General features: G+C 35.5%; 1 protein-coding gene across 2 annotated transcripts in view; it reads right to left on the bottom strand.

The window, feature by feature from the left end:
* Positions 1-4,698: 4,698 nt before the first annotated feature.
* AQR (aquarius intron-binding spliceosomal factor) overlaps positions 4,699-18,017 on the bottom strand; it is a 48,996-nt gene continuing 35,677 nt past the window's right edge. For both annotated transcript variants that reach the window (XM_019007063.1, XM_019007064.2), the window contains 8 exons: positions 17,341-17,412; positions 15,752-15,939; positions 13,952-14,123; positions 11,552-11,722; positions 10,714-10,799; positions 9,727-9,901; positions 8,315-8,428; positions 4,699-5,270 (listed from right to left, as the gene is read on the bottom strand). In XM_019007063.1, the coding sequence (XP_018862608.1) occupies positions 5,025-5,270; positions 8,315-8,428; positions 9,727-9,901; positions 10,714-10,799; positions 11,552-11,722; positions 13,952-14,123; positions 15,752-15,939; positions 17,341-17,412 (1,224 nt within the window). In that variant the 3' untranslated portion in view covers positions 4,699-5,024. The remainder of the gene's footprint in view (positions 5,271-8,314; positions 8,429-9,726; positions 9,902-10,713; positions 10,800-11,551; positions 11,723-13,951; positions 14,124-15,751; positions 15,940-17,340; positions 17,413-18,017) is intronic.

The raw sequence follows: 18,017 nt of genomic DNA, 5'->3' as shown, positions 1-18,017 counted from the left end.
GCAGGTTGCAGCAATTTAGGAATTCACACTTGATAAATGCAATAAGGGCGGCTTCTTTTTATCTCTTGCAAATGGTGCCAGGACTGATGTATTCCTGATCCTTATTTGGCCATCCAGCTGGCTTCCTTTATGCTGTCCCCTGGAATCACAGATTTCTAATGTTTGATTAAGCAAACATGCACTGCTATTGTACATAGCTTTTTCAGTGACAGCTATAGGTGAGCTATGTCATTGTCAGCAGCTGGCTCAACCTTTTGTTTGGGTCTACATTTTCTTAAAACATACTTGTACAGAAACATACTCTGCTCTGACAGTGTTTGTAAAGCAGAAAGATAACGTCTGAACTCAGAAAAGTTTCCTACCTACAGCTGAAACAACTTCTCTTCAGCTTGTTTTTTAATATTGTTTTCCAGATATAATGATACAGCAACACACTGCTCTGCATAATTAATTAATTAATGCTATTACTTGATTCAATTATCCTTGCCCTTGCTCCTTTTTCAAGGTGAGCGAAAAAACAGAATGGCAGCTAAATAAAACACATTATCTTTCCTAATAGCAATATATTACATTATCCCTTATATTGGTTAGATTAAGCCAAAGCCCTGCCAGAGCAAGGCCCAGAGAGATGATCTGTCCTTGTTCTTACTGTAAGTGTGGGAAAAAAAATCATTTTCTCATTACTGTAGTAGTGTTTAGTCTGAAATAGTACTGTTTAGAAACTGAGAGGGAGTACCTGCAACTATTGTTTCTCTCTCTTTTATTCTCTTCAATGTAGCAATTTTGTAGATGCCCATGTTTGCAAGTTTTGGAACTTTGAGTATTGCACTTTTTCAGATACCTCCCAAAAACTTTGGAAAACACATGACTTAAGAGGATACTTAGATGAAAGTCTTTCAAGAACATTCTTTTGCAATTTGCAATGGAAACAGCATTCTTTGCAAACATTATAGCATATGAACATCACACTGTTATTGGGCTTTTCCATCAGGTACCTAAGCAACCAATACTTCAAGAAAAAGGATTGTAAAAGCACTACGCTTGAGAAACCGCACAGCAAAGGAAACACTAAGGGCCATAAAAACAGCTTCCAAAACTCCCACAAAGACATTAATTTTCAATTGATTATCTCTCCTGAGAGCACAACCATGTTTGGCAAAGGAAACTATGCTGTCATATATCTTAGCAGCACTCACAGCTTCGTGACTGCTGTTGGCTGTGATTCATTTGCTGACCAGGACATTCACTTTTGTCTGCTTGCTACAAGATTTCAAGTGTTACCTAATTCTTGTTTCAGTAGAATTGTATGTCACCATGTTTATCTAGCATGTGATCACTACCTCTAGGACTTTTAAAAGAATTCAATGATTTTAGAAAGCTGGTCTCTCTTGTCCTGTCAGCAAAGCCATTCTGTTAAAAAAATACTTAATTTCTACTCCTCATAAGGATACTTTTCTTCAGGATTCATAGCCTTTTATACCCCAAGAAATGACAAGATCCATTCCAAGAGGAAAGGGAAACTGCCAGTGCTTGCTTCCCCTCCAGAGGAAGTTAGGTCCAACCTTACTGAGCACACAGAGCAGTACTTGGTATCCACCACTAAAGCAAATATAATGTAGGTTAGCAAAAAGTAACAGCCTTATCTTCAGAAGTTTATAATATATTATTATATTTAATATTATAGAATATATATATTTTATGTCTTACATTTACTTGTCCTTTCTTTTCCCTTTGGCAAAACTGCTCCTGAATGTCCTAGTCCTGACATACCCATCACCTTTGCCAAGCCCTTTCACAGTCCATATAGACTAAAGCAAAAGCAAACCTCGCTCTGAGAGTTACCAGGGCATTTTCTTTGATAACACCAACACCTGCACCTACTGCATTATTTCAGTCACAGATGGAAACCAGCATGCATTTATACTGCATTATCTCAGCTGTATATGGATGACAGAACCCAAAGTAAATTGCTCTTTACCTTGCTTTCTCTGGCTATTACAGAAATGAACAGGACATTGTCCCACAGTATCATTTTTACGTTAGCACTACATCAGCATCCAAGGGTTGAGCTGTTTCTAAACTAGTCTCTAAGCAAGTCTGCAAAGTAGTAACTAAGTTGTTTTGCAGACTCAGTGTAAGAGGAAAATGAGGCAATTCATGTAAGGGTTGTCTAAATATATACGAATAAAAAACACTAATAGCTCGTTTCACTCAAATGTCCTTAATGGATTTATTCTGCAGCTTTGGAACAATAAAATAAAGCAATTTTATATATTTTCCTCCAGTTCATATCTTTGGAGGATCTTGCCCCCAGAAAGATTTAAATTTTGGTCACTAGGTTTTCATGCACTGCTATAATAATTCTTTGTAATAATGTTTAAAAACAATTTTTAAAAAGCTATTTAAACAATGATTTTGTTCATTCAAATATTATTTTCAAAGTAATTAAATTTGTGTTGTTGTTGTTTTTTAATTTCAATAAATTTAGTTTAACAACTGGATATTGTTGTTCACTAGAGATGCTAAATCCTAAGCAAACATTGCCACTGGAAAACAAACCAAGTAGATGTAGATCAATATTAGTTTTAGACTCCTTCACTTCTCCCACCTTTCTTGAACAAAAATGTAAATCAATCATAAAAAACGTATTTTGGTGGAAAAGACAAAGTTGATCCTTTACCAAAAATTAAAAACAGAACTAAAAAGCTTTGGAAGTAAAAGGCCCCAAAGCTGACCTCACACTCCAAAGCAAAGCCTCAAGAACTTTCCAAACATTGATATAACAAAGACACAATTTTCCCAAATTCCTGAAAATGTAATCTCCTCACACCCCCATGTCTCTGAAAAAAGTCAAGTTAGTTTAACATGTGGAAGATGGCATTAAGGATAATGAATGACCTGCTCTGCACAAGTTACCTCAACAAAACCATTTTTGGTTTTTACAGGCAGTGCTTGGTGCCTCAGAAAGCTGCACATTAAAGCTGTTCAAGCTTTTACAGTTGTTTGCAGTTAACTGGCTCTTCCTGCACTTTAGCCAGAAACAACCTCCACTGCAACTCCACTCCTGACTTTAGGGCAGCCCCAAGGTCTGTCTAGGACAAGTCTATAATTGGCTGCTGCTCTCCAAGGGCTGAGCCAAAGTGACCAGACACACCTGGAGCCTGCACACAGAACACAGCATAGAACAGCCAGGTGTGGACCCTGCGCCCTGCAAACTGCACAACTCAAAAAGGTCTCCGAGCCCCTTTCAGCTTCGGCTGCTTGCTAAGAGTCATTCTGGCCTAATTTTTTATAGAAACTTTCTCAGTTAAATTATTCATTTTAGAAAAAAAAACCCCAGAATCCTTTTCAAATTCCTTAAATACTAAAGCAAGTAAATGATTATCAGACTCAATATTTATAGAAAATTAGCTGGAAAACAAAGATGACAACCCTCACCCAAGCGAGTTGCTTTTGGCCTGAGTATTATTCAATTCTGCATGAACACGATTGTTACTGCTTGCAACTTAATAACCATATGTTCAATACAATTCCTTCTTCCAAGGCAGGCAATTCAGTAATAAACTGAATTCAGTCCACTCCCTTAGATCAAAACACACAAGGATAGAACACAAATTCTGCATTATTATTAGTTTCTTGTTTGAGAAAACTTCATTTCAGCAAAGGAAGGACTGTACCAAAGGAACACTGTACCAAAGGTAAGTACTTAGATTTGCTATTTCTGAGCTCCCCTCTGAGAGAGGGGAGAGAATGAGGGGACAGGGGCAGATGAGATCCCAGCACACACAGACTGGTATGCAATTGATACACATATTGGTGTGCAAAAGGTGCATTTCATGGAGCTTGGCATATATTTAACTTGATACTATTTTTTCCTGTATTATACTTTAAAAATATGAAGAAAAATAAAAAATTTCAATGCTGTTAAAAAAGCTTGGGAGTTAATTATTCTCTGATCATTCATTCTAGCAAGTCCATCTGGCAGCTTCACAACTGCAACACTTGAAATCCAAGAGTTTTCCCTTTGCCAGCAAAAGGTAGGGCTACTGCTGTGTTTGAAAATCTACTTGGAAATTCCTAAATCTCATTAAACCACTGACTAATCTGACACGATGGCAAGTATCCATGAGTCAGGGACAAATCCTTTCTCTGATCACTTTATGAAATGTGCACACTCAGAAGTTACCCTGAAAAAAACCCACTCGACCCATACGTCATTAATATTGATATTGTATGTTTTAAGTATCCAGCATTCAGGGAACTACTTTCACTTTTCTTCCCTATGTGGCTTTAGCCTGGGCAATTACTGTGCCTTTTTCAAGCAAATAAATTATTTCTAAATTACTGAAAATATTGTTATTTCAAAACTAATTTAGAACACAGTGCTGTTGAAAAACTGCATCCTTCCTGCTTCTGTAAAGAATAATAAATTAAAAACAACATTGGTAATCAGTGATGAGAAATCGTTACCATTTCAATTCAAAGGCCTTTGAAATCCTAAGAATCCACTAAGGTCAAAAGCTTCTGAACACTTCAAAGCCCCGTGACAATTCACATTTCTCAGACATACAATCAAATATCTTAGTGAGCTTGAGCCTATGTCTAAAACACCATCTCAGCCTATACAAGCACAGCTCTGCAAAAGGAATTCTCCATGGCAAAACACGAAGGAAACTATAAAGCATGTCTGACCAATACTGAATATACTTAGTGAGGTTTAATGGGTGACTGAATTAAGAGTCGAATATTCAAAACTGGTATAAAAAGCATTTTTACTGAACAACTTATAAAAAGGAAAATGCACATAATTTGAGGCCATTAAACAAATTACATTACCAATAGTGACAAGAACTATTTTGCCAAACATCTTGCTTGTCCACAAATTATTCAGTGAAAAATATGCCAAACAGGTATTACACAGGAAACCATTTAATGAAAGTCAATGTAAAAATAGCAATTATTTTTCTGACTGCTCTTTTCCCCGTCAATTTTCCAAAATGCATTAAGGACAAGGATTTCATCAATCACTTTTCAATGTCATTCTCAGGTTCACTGTCTCCACTATCACTGTCTCTTCCAGGGTGTTCTGGCATTTTCCGATGTTCGTCCATTTCATCCACGTTCAATTCTCCTTCCTTCATCACTTCTTCCACCGCTTCACTTCCTTCTGCTGCATCTTCCTGCATGCCCTGACCTTCACCTTCTGCTTCAGTCTCTCCAGTTTGTGTCGGTTCTGGTTCTTCAATCATGGCAGGTGGGGGCAGTAGATACTGGATAATTGAAAAAAGAAGGAATTTAAGGTTTTACACTTCAGCTTGAACTGTTCATCTTATATTTAGGATTTTGCATTAGATAACAAGTTAACAATAAACACTTAAAATTTAGAAGCCATTTGTAAACACTTCATACCTATATATATAAATTAGAATAATGGTCACAATACAGTCATCTTAGATACATTTTTTTCTGGAAAAGAGGGTGTTAAAATCTCAGGACTTCCAATTCAAGGACAGAAAACACATTTTATTATCCCAAACACTCAGAAAATAGGGTTATGCTAAATCCCTGCTTGGAACAATAGGCATATTTCTACCCTAATCTCATCTGTCACCATTTCAAACTCCTAGATAGGTTTAACTTGGCTTTTGATGCCTTCAACAGGTCTGTCTTTAATAACTCATACCCATAATTGCCCCTTGCAACATCTTATGAAATACTATGTGAATGTTATCTGTACTTAAACAAGTTTCATGCACAACTGTAAACGTAGAACAATTCAAGCTTCACTAACAATTAAACAATACTTAAATATTTTCACACAATACTTCTGAAAAGGTAATTTAGTGTATTCAAAGTGTTCTGCTTACAACCAAAAAAGTAGTTTGCAAAATATTAAAGGCTGGAATGGTAGCCAAGTAACACAATTGGACAAAAAATACCAGGAATCCATTGAGCTGAAGAGTATGGATGAATGTTCATACAAAAAAAGCTCATACTTCTTGCAACCTGATGTTATTTAATGATATAATGGATAATTCTTTAGAATATTTTGGCTCAATTAATGACATTCAATCTTGAAAAACTTGATAATTGTTTAGCTTTGTTTTGCTCAAAAGGCAACTTTGTATCACATGACAAATGAGGTATTTAAGTTTTACCTTCAATTATGACACTAATATTACAAATTTGCATTGTCAAATCTACAAATCAATTATGATTACCAGAAGAGAAATAAAAAGCATTTTCTATAGACTTTGAAGTTATCAGACTGATCTCTATATCCATCTGTGCAGAGGGAAATGCAGTTCCAAACCAAAGATGTTACAAAAATACATTCTTGACATATGAGACAAACTCAGATTTCCGTGACTTACTTCGATGCACATTGTTTACAACTACTGTAAAGACTAGTGTAAAAGAAAAGGAAAATAATAATGTTGTACTGAATAGAATAAAAGAAATTTAATGCCAGCTTTGCTTTGTTTCAGTAGTTCACTTCTTGGCTTCTCCTGCAAGGGAGAATGTGATTCACAGCCGCAGTAGGAAAACAGCAGTTTTGTAACTAATTTTAGCTAGCAATGGATAAGATTAGGATGCCAAAAAGAGTAACAGGTATTAGCAGGAGAATTTGGTCCATATTTGATTAAGGTCTCAGACAAATGCTTTTTGGTAAAATTCAGATGCTAGCTCTTCAGGACATGTGTACAGTCACTTCCGTTTAGACAGGGCTATTCATTTACACCTAAATGTGGCCAATCTACTGCACAATCTACTAAGTTTTCATCACATAACATTTTGCATGGTTGAAAGATCTCCAACATTAGGTAAACTGGCTTCAAAGCAAGTCTTGTCAGGTGTTTATAGGACCAGGTTTCTAAAAAAGTGTGAGCTTACTTCACAACTACTAAAAAAAAAACGGTACAGTGTAAGAAGAAATTCTAGTAGTGTCCTCCCTGTATATCCCCTTTTCTTTAAAGAACACAGATAATTACAGCATTTCTCCAAAACAGTGAGAAAGTATCCTCTCTGTCCAGACAGCCTGGAAAGGGCTTTTTCTGGTTAACAAAACACTTCAAATTTGGCCAAAGCTTCCTGTCAGAAATAAAAATAAAATCTGGAAGCCACTGGGTAAGAACTGCAGAAAAGAAAAAAATTTTCTATCTGAAAATCTGAAATTCAGTTAAAGAAGAAGTTTGGGTTCTGATCTCTACTGATTACACTGTTCCATATTATATGGAACATGGAAGTGAAGGAAAAAAAGGAAGAGGATGTGACAGAGACATCCTTGCATTAAAGAACAGAACCTAGATCTCTTAGACTATCTGTTCAAGGACACTCATGTTCACACACTCTTCCCACAGTCAGCTAATACAGAGTAAGTAGTGTCCTTTTACATCAATTTTGTCCACTTTTAGAAATCTTTCAGAAGAGCAAAAGCCAATAAGGGAACTTCAGAGTACCATGAAAGAATAAATTACAGGTCATACCATATTATAAAATATAAGAAATAATATATGATATAATATATGAAAAATAATATATAGGTAATACAGACACGACGGAGCCCAGACACTGAGTGAAAGCTGATGCAGTTGAGGGGTAGCATTTAAGACCATTCCCTTTTGGTTTAACTACTTCTAGGTTTTACAGATCCAAGTATGCTGAGTAAAGGCAGCTTTCTGCTCAGTATACTAAGCTACCTTAATGCTCCACTCACTCACATGAGACTACTTTCTGCTGGATTTTGAATTCTGCTTCAGGGATTAAACACTGACAAAACTAGGTACAGAAGTGGAAGTAGGGCTGGAAAGAATTGTTCCAGATCGAAAAGCACTACAGCTGCAATCCAACCTGGATAATAGGGTGATTTAACAGGGTTAAAATGGTTTCAAGACATGATCTGGTCTTTCTCTTACAGAACACTATTACATCATGCAGTTATAGTCTTATAATCCCACTAGCTGAACTCCCACACTTACCTGAAACGTAACACACAAGGTTTCCTTCAAATTAATACCAGACAAGCTAGTTCTTTAGTATTAATGAATAGTATTTTTGGCCCAGACAGAGCCACCAATGCACTTGTCATCAATCACTGATAGGCTTGAGGCCTTAAACTGGGGCTTAAACTACTAAAAGATACGGCTTCTGCTACGCCAACCTTTTACAAGACCTCAATATTCTCACTTCCAGTCAAAACACTTCATGAATTTTAAATATAACAGAAACAGATTCAAATCTCAACAGCTTCTCATGCCATTTACTGAAAAATGATTTCATTTTCAATGCAATCTAAAAGTTTGAAGATCCTTACCTGTTGATGGTGGCGTGTACTCTGTATCATGTGCATATACATATTGTACACAAAGTTAGCCATTTGAGGCATGTTCTTAATAACATGTATTTGGTGAGCTGGTCTTTCTCCATTCTAAGGAAGGGGGGAAAAGTTGATATTTAGCAAACAAAGCAAAACAACCACTATTTAAAGGTTATTTTACAATATGGGAAGGCCCAAGAAATTAAATAATGCTTTTCAAAGAAAAAAAAAAATTGGTGAATTCTTTGGAAAGTTAGGAAGCATAGGTCTTACATTTTGGGGAACTGGATTAATCATGACACTGCAACCTGAAGAAGAAACTTCAAAAGGAGAGGCTGGGTTCTGATTCTTACTCCATGAAATACATTTTGGACTTGAGTAATTTAACATACTAAAGGCACAAATTATTTATGATCAGATTAGGATTTAGCCTCTTGCCTGTCGCAGCCCAGCTCCTTGCTCACACTCATTGACCATGCTCATTGCATTCTTGTTGCATAGTTGATCTGAAAGTTTCAACTGAAAGGGCTCCCTCCCAAACTTGTCAACAGCATTTAAGACCAAGGAAAGATCTGTAACTGAATTTTGGGCCCATGCAGGCCTCCTTTCTCAATGTTTCTGTTTCAGCAGAGTGGATATGCTCCTTTGTGTCTTCATTCAGCATCCTGCTCTGTGTGCCCTGTCCTTAGATCCTCAACATGAACCTTTCCCTAAAGATCTAGTGAAGTATTACAAATTAGGTTTTTGTACTTATGAACCTAGCTCAGCAGCAAAACTCTTGTGATATTGGAACCAATTTTAAGAGGAAAACAATTAACTTGTAATCCTAAATTACTTTGTTACATGTAACTCTACCTCTTCAAATGAGAAATGAGTAGCTTGATATAGTTTTGCCTGAGAAATAACATTATTTTGTTTCATAACAAGACTAAAAACATGCAAAAACTGAAAAATTATTTTGATCACAAAAAAAAATACTGAAAAGGCAGAACTCAGGAAAAAGCAGGCACCACAGTTACTGATACTTAAGTTATACTGATAATTAACTTTTGTGGAAACATCAACTAAAACCAGTTGATGTGCATCATGATAAAAGATAACTCTAAGGAGTTATTTGTAGAAATGTAGAATCATTAAAGTTGGATAAGACCTCCAATATCAACAAAATCCAATAATCAAGTGGCGCTGTTGAGTTCACCACTAAACCATACCCTCAAGTGCCACATCCACACCTTTGCTAAAATACTTCCAGGGATGGTGATTCCATCATTTCTCTGGGCATCCTGGTCCAAGAAGCAGATACTCCAGTCTAGCAGAGAAAACAGCTTCACCTCTTACAGCCCTCTCAAAAAAAGTGAGAAACACAAACACCCATTACAGATACCAAAATCCAGTGCAGCTGTTCCTACCTGTCTTGCTGCTGGAAAACACTCTGTGGGAACAATATGGAGGTGAAGTGGTCGAGCTGTGAGTTGGCTGAAAGCTGGAGTTAGCTCAAAACAGTTCTGGAACAGTGATACCCTTGCAAAGATATAAAGTCCAAGTCTGGCTCTTGACATGGCAACGACTAATCGTCGGACATCCCTTCAGAAAACAAAATCAATCATGTTATTTTTCACTGATGACACACTTGCAATAAAAATAACTAGAAGTACATGGGAGCCTAAATTAAAATAAATATAAAATCATCTGCCAAAACACTATCTTGTCTTTAATTTTTTTCCCCTACATATTGTTTCAATAACTAGCAAATCCTAGTACAACTATATAGAACCATAAGTATATTGGTTCACTGTACCAATACCACTGTGAAAAACCACCCTCTACTATTTTCCTAGACCTCTAGAAGTAGAGTGTAAACATTGAGAAAAAAAATCCCAATAGTACTTCTGTATCTGAATGAGTAAAGATGAATTTGATAACTCATCTATCTACCTAAGATTAGACAAGTCTTTCTTCATCACATCCCAAACCAAAAGTGCAAATATTTAAAACTACACACAATAATGCAACATATGCAATGATCAAACGCTTCTGATGCAAAATAAAAATCTCTATTACAGCAAAGAATCTATGAGAAATTTTAAGTCTGCATTTGCTCAACAAATACTACAGGTCCTATCATTCTATTAGGGTGAAACCAAGGTCAGCCTATCTGCAGTAAAATAAACTAATTGTAGGGTAAGAGCCATTACAAAAGGATAAAGTGGTCGAGAAGAGGGTACCAGACAGTTATAAAAGGAAGTCTGTCTGAACTTCATTACATACATAGCATTGAACTTCATTTCTACTACATACTCATGCAATAGAATTCTTTGTATAATGTACTATAAACATTTCTGTATCTGATACAGAGTACAAGTTCTGCTATGGCACTACAAGATGTTCTTACATACCTAAGGTGGCCTACAGCTTTGGTACGCACTAGTGAAAGGAGAATATAATCGTTCTGTTGGCCTTGAAATCTGTCCACAGTTGTTACCTAGAGAATTAAAAAAAACCAAAACCTCTATAGGTTAATCTTTGCCACTTCAATTAAAACATGACACCAAAATTTTAACTTTGGAACGGGATTGCAGTAAACAAGAAAAGAAAATTCTTTAACTGATTTAGTTGGCCTCCAGGAAAACGTCAGATTTTTTTCTGGAGTATGTTGGGAGGAGCTTTTGTCTGACTGTGTACTGTTACTTTTACTTCTTTTTGTTTGAATTCAGACAGCTAGAAGCAGGGGTGCTAATACCAAAAGATTATGGAAAGCCATTAGTTTTGTAATACAGTTTTAACCTGCAGAATTAGCACCAGACATTTATAACTAGATTCTTTATTTGTTTCTTCAGATTTGTGATCGTACGTTTTATCAAACCATTTCCACTCTGCATGGATCTTTCAAAAGATGTGATTTTGGGAAATGATGTTATTGAGGACAAACAAATGACAAAAAAAAGAATTATTCTGTCCCACATAGTCAACAGTCTTTTCACCTTCACTGACTTCACTCTGTCAAATTATCAACAGGCAAAAAGAAGGGCACTAATCCATGAAATTCTGCAGAATGTAGGTTCATAAATAAGTCGTTGAACAGGAAATAATTCCACAGTACTTTAAACAGTTTAAGTATTTTCACAATATTTTCAGCTGTTTAATTGTAGGTTAAATTAGCCTGATTTGCAAAATGACAATCTAAAAACACAGAAATCAGAACTACTCCAATGACTAATATATTTTCAAAGTCACCTTGTTTGGCCGTCCAATCAGAGGATTGTTTCCACATCGCTGATTAATGACATCGCGGATCAGGTGTTTCTGTCCATTGTATGTTGTCAGGATACTTATCCTGTCTGCAGGATAACCAAGCAGGCACATATACATGAAGACTGCCACAACATACTCTGCCTCACCCAGATTCTAAAGTTTAAAATAAGAGAAAAAGACAAAAAAAGGGTTACTTATATTGAAAGGTTAGAATGAATAACACCTGTGACATTGTCAGGTATTTAGACAAATATTTTAGTGCTGAGAGAAATTTCCCTAGAGCTGACGATTATTTGCTCACTTCATACAAGACATTTTGAAAGAATAAAAGAACCACAAGTCGATTTAATACCTTCATTCTCATTCCTTTTCAGAGAACTGCTAAAAATATCTACATCAAGATTATTGTTAGGCACTGACTGAAACTTTACAGTATTTACTCAAAAGTTCCAGTCAGCCCAAAAAGCTGCAGTGACTCACTCCCCAGTAAAGTGAAAGTAACAACTAGTTGCACTAGTGTAAATAAAGTCCTTTCAAGTATTAATTAGGAGACAGACATTTGGATGATCAAATCCAGTTATTTCCACTGCAAGCCATCCTATTCAATTACAAATTACCAGCTGTTATTTCACATATTGTAACTTTCTCTCTCTGTCATTACTTTATGAGTCTGTCCCAAAGTACCACTCTTCTGGCTACAGGAAGCTTTGTTCTATTTCCAGACTGAAGTTATTCATAGCCTATTTAAATCCATTTTCTGTTAACAAAAATTATCTTTCAGGTTAAAAAGTTGTTCTCAAATGCTGACATTTACTCTTGCTCTATTTATACAAGGAATTTTATCCCCACTTGGCATATGTTTGAATAGGCTGGACATACCAGCCTCATTTATTTTTTCTTACTAAGTGGGCTCTGCATTACTTGGAAAATGCAGTTGCCAGGCATATCAAACACCTGTGGGTGTAAAGCTATTCTACAAATTTTAATCCCCTTTAACTCTGGAAAGAAAAGCTCAAATTCACAAAGAGAAATAAGACATTTCAGCAATCTGTTACCTCAAGAAAAACCATGAATGCTACCAAAATACTCTACTAAACATCATTCAATTTTCAAGATCACCAGAAATAAAATAACAGTAGAAAGCATTAGAAGAGTATGCACATTGAAGTACTAAAATAATGAGAAGTGTGTTCTGTGTCCTCATGTCAGTGTTCTTAATCTTTTTTAGGCAAAGAGTGGTCTCCATTATCAGGCTCTCCTTTCAGCTGTTTGTGTTCCACTGGACAACTTTTTACTACTTGCATGATAGTTTCAAAAACAAAATCAAAATAATCTCTCCAAACAATTCTGTCCTCAATCTAGCAATGGGATGAAGTGGCTTATGATTTACCATTTCTTTCTTCTCTAGCAGCACCCTGATTTGTACTGAAAAAGTCTTGAGAAGATCCCAAGCAAAAGCTACAAAATATTTTATACCTTTTTGAAAACAGATCCACATAAACCTAAATGATCTTCAGAGGGAAAAATGAACATGAATTATTATCATCACAAAGTATATTGTTTGCTTTCCATAATATTAAGCAAAACATAAGGTGCTAATTCCATGTTTGAATTAAACTCCTTAACTTGCACATCGCTCCAGCTCTAACTTTTCCAAAGCCCAAGTTTGCTGTTTTAGGTACCACGGTTTGTTTCACCAGTTTTTAAAACAAGAAAAATAAAAGGACTGAAAATAGAAGCATCTCATTACAAGAGTAAAATGTTTTCCTAATTTAAGAGAAATGAGACTGTTGTTGATAGCTTCAATTCAAAATTTAGCTGAGAGCTTGAAAACTTAGTTGAGAAACTCCGAGAGTAAGGTTTTTTGGCAATTTACTTCATCCTCTATGCCTCTTATGTGAATTACTAGCAGTACAGTTTTATTCTTTTATGAATGGGCATTTTAGGATTCCTACATATAGATCAAATCAACACAGTGAATCTTCAAACTGAGGTATGAGCTACCAAGCAAACTTCAACTCTTTGTGCTCAGGGGAAGTGCTACTCTTTATTTCACTATCATGGAAGAACAGCTGAATTACAATAGACTTTAATTTGCCTTAGGTCAAAATGATGTTTTGTAATGAGTTACACCAAGTCTTATCCCTCCCATAAGAATGAGAAAACAGATATCAAAGTCATTCACTAAGTAAAAGCCCCAACATAATGTTTTCATTTTCAACATTCAAAACTCATTAAAAAGTGGAAAAAATAATAAACATGGCTTAACTATCTGAGACCATGAATTGAATGTCAGTTTACTGTTTTTGAGAGTCTGTCTTCACTGCAGATCTTACAAACCCTACTGAGGTTAATAAATCACACACGTAGTATTTCCCTTACCTGATAGAAATAAGGATTGGGTTCAGACTCTCCTACACCATTGAAGTCTTCTACATTTATAAGCTGGAAGTCATACAAAAAGCCAGCATTGGCTGTTCTGAACTCTGGCAGAAGCTGCACGTGAGGCAGGTTACCCAGGTTCTTGTAGCGCCAGTTGTACAGGTTGCACAAACTGTTCAAAACCAGACACAAACCACAAAGAGTGAGTTACAGCAGGCTCTTGCACTCATTCAAAATAGCTCAGATGCATACAAGATCAGTGCTTCTGTAGGTTTTCAGTGAAAAGAATAATTTTGCTAGGCAGCCTGTACATATATAAATGAATACACTAGAACAATCTATCCAGTAATATTATTTTTAGGTTGTAATTCTGTTTTGCTCTTTATCTTCAGATGCCATGTCAGTGTGGCACACTCAGCTTTAAGTCTGTTACACTTGATCAAGGAACAAATTTTGCAAGAATTCCAGCAAAAATTTTCATGGGTAACAGAACTTAAGGAATATTAATGCTTCTTTACCAACAGAAGGAATAAGGAAAAAAAGTATTTTCTGCATTAACTGTGGTAAAGCTTCTTACAGTAAAAAGAAATTGATTTCCTTATTTATTTTGTGCATTGCCTAGTATTAACAGAAGACATGAATGCAAACAAACAAAATCTACCTAATTCTGAATGATTCCTGATATTTATAGGGACTATTAATACTAACAAAATGCCTTGTTCACAAATGGGAAACAATATCCAGACCAGATTAAGAAGCAGATAGCTCATGGGGAAGCTACCTGTGATCAAATAAGACAAAGCCTAGGAAGGTATGGACAAAAAAAAATCCTCGATCCTTAATCCTTGATCAAGAAATCACTTGCAAAGTGAAGGACTTCAGCTCTCTTATCACTAAGTTCACCAAGATTTTGTGAAATAAACTTTATTTACCATCACATTCAATAAGATGTTAATTTTAAAAATCATACTGAACTGTCATTCGTAAGTCTAGAAAATAATATTCTAGATTCCCAACATTTCCTACATAAAAAAATGAAGTCATCCTTCATATTGTTCTCTACATTTTATGTCTAAAATAAAGATTCAAAACTAAACCTAGAGTAGAAGGATTTTATATGGAGTAATTTTCTCTTATTTGGTTTTATTTTTCCTTCTTAATTTGATAGCACAAATATGCAATTTACACAATCAATAAATCTGGTATTTAAATTACCACAGAGAAATGACAAATACATAGATAGAAAACCTATTACACTACAGAGTTGCAGTATCTCCTTTAATATAAAAGAGGCTTTATGTTCTTGTGAGAACAACCTGCACGTATCCAATCTCTGGATGCAGCTCTCCTGAAATACTACAGAAAAGCACCCTTTTTCAGACTTTAAGGGAATTATTATATATTCAGTGCTAAATTAATTAGATTTTTATTTAACTTTGAATATACTACGTGTTAGTTTAGAAAAGAAAGCTTCTGCAAAGTCTCATTTGTAAAAAACCCCTAAATACCTAAGATGATTAAATACCTTTGAATAAAACTTTCATTAAAGTACTCATGCAATAGCAGAGTATTACTATATAAAAATAACAATGAAGAAATTATTCTGACTGCATTTCAGGGAAGTAAAATCTGAAATTTTAGTCTAATTTAGTCTAAAGTGAAATGAACAGAACAAATAACTAAATTCCAGTTCTGCAAACTCCTGTCCTAACAAGAAACAGTTTCTGTAACTGTATGTGCCCTTCGCTCATTTTTAACCTGTTACTTTCTTACAAGCTAGACAAGGATTTTCTGTCTTACCTTGCTCTTGCTCTTCCTTGTGCATCCAAATCAACAGTTGGCACTCCAACACGAACAAACCGTGTAAAAAGAGACTGTTCCATGTTGGAGTATTTTTGAAAAGCCATGTTCTTAATGACTGGGGGCAACTGGTGATGGTCACCAATCATAATCCACCGCTTCAAACGACTGAATCCATCCTGGGGGTTCTAGAATTGAACAATTACACTATTGTAACTATTACAATATCATCAAGGCACTCAAAACACTTTTGAGTCAGATTGTCTGCCTTTGTCTAAGCCCTTCAACATTTGTTTTTAAGCTACACTGAACTGCAGTCTTTTTACATACCACTAGCTTCCATCGAATCAGAGAGAGGAATTGAAAATAAAATCTCTTCTCTTATAAAACAAATACCTTTATCTAAATACTAATTTATCTAAAACTAGTAGAGAAATATCAGAATAAATATTATATTACTTTAAAAGCCAAAAACCCGATTACTATACAATAGGATAGAACTGTCCTTTGAATTTTATTTTTTGGATTCTGAAGTAGTGAATATGTAGCATCTGAGACAGTTTTTAGCGTTCACATGTCTAAGGCAAAACTGAACCTGCCTTTCAAGTATCTCTAGTTCATGTGTTTCATCTGTTTACTTCTGTAATTGTCAAAGAGCATCTTCCATGGCCAGGATGTGCCCTTAACTAATTCCTATCTTGGCTCTTGGACTGAATGCTCTTCCCAATTAGCATCCTGGAGACTTCCAGCTGTCAAATCCTCATTACACACTCCTGTGATAATTCTCTTTCCCCATGGGAATACAATTTGAGACAGAATGCAAAGTTCCTTTTCCTGACACTTGAAGTGGAAGAGATCTGAAGCTGTTTCTGATCAGACAGTAAGGAAAGAAAACTGAACTCTGGACTGTCCAATTCTTCAAGCCTGAAAATGCCTTAGTAAGAAATTAAGAGGATGGAAATAATTTTTATTGGAAAGAGTAAAAAAACACACACAAAAATTTTTTTTTTTTTACCTGCTCCTGAAAGTTTATGCTTTGGAGATGACCAAGTATTCCATACAGTTGTTCTGTACGTATCAGCCATTTTAATCTTGGACAAAGAGCCCCCCAGAAATTCTGCTTTTAAAAATTTCTCACTGAATTGGAAGTGAAGAAATCAAGTATTGCTACTCTGGAAGGCTAGATCCTTAGGTTTTGTTAAAATAAAAACCCCACTCAATTTTCAAGGACGATTTGGATGCCTCATATAAATAAGCTCATGGAATATCCCCCAGAATATGCCTCTATGGTGAAATGGTCTACTCTAATTACACAAACTCTTCAGTTTCTGAATTTTTCACCTATTTTCCCTCACCTGCCACATGCATCTGGTTATTCAATGCTCATTTAAAAGTTTGAAAAAAACCTAAGATGCCTACTTCATTGAATAAAATAATTTCATAATTAATGTGAAAGCTCTTACTAGCAAATATCAGCTCTGGATTACTTTCTGCCCATGACATTTTTCATTTTAATATTCAATATTGTATAAGACCACAGAGACTTATTTATCTTTTTTTTTTTTTGAAAGATATTTTATGTTTCTAACCTGCAACAGGAGTGGTATAAAGGTTTCTATCTCCAGAATCTGAGCAGACTCTTCCATTAAGATGTTGTCATACTGAGGGAAAAAAAAAAAGTAAAGAGATGTCCATAAATACAGTAACACAAATGAACATATTTATTCAGCCTACCAAAATAAAGCATCTATTACTCCTTCAGATTTTGCTGTGTGGGACAGTTACAGCAGGATTTCGCCTCATAGGCAATAAATCAGTACTACCAAAAAGGTGAAGTCCTACTACACCAATGGCAGATCTCTCTGTACCAGACAGGGCTTATACCTAGAAGAAATCCATGACTGGATTACATTACATGCTTCCTATATGCCACAACCACAAGAAAAATTCTTTGTGCAGTGCAGCAAACTAATTTGGGATCTCTGCACTAGGGTGGAAGAGAAGCCATTTTGTGATCCAATACAGTACATGATCAGTGAAAAAATAATACTGAAAGAATTACTGGTGGCTGGCTTTTGTCAGAAAAAAAACCTGCCCTATATTAATAGTTATAGTTACTGCAGAGTGAAAAAAATATTGCATCATAGTTTTTTTTCCTCAAATTGTTAATTTTTTAGGTAAACAATGCTGTAAAGGCCATGTTTTTCTACCCAGTTATGCCTCTATTTTATTAATCCTATCACTGCTGTTTATAATGTAATATGGC

Source organism: Parus major, chromosome 5 (genome assembly GCF_001522545.3).
Source record: "Parus major isolate Abel chromosome 5, Parus_major1.1, whole genome shotgun sequence".
Classification (NCBI taxonomy): domain Eukaryota; kingdom Metazoa; phylum Chordata; class Aves; order Passeriformes; family Paridae; genus Parus; species Parus major.
Note: the sequence above shows the minus strand (reverse complement) of the source record. Positions and strands in the feature narration are given on the sequence as shown.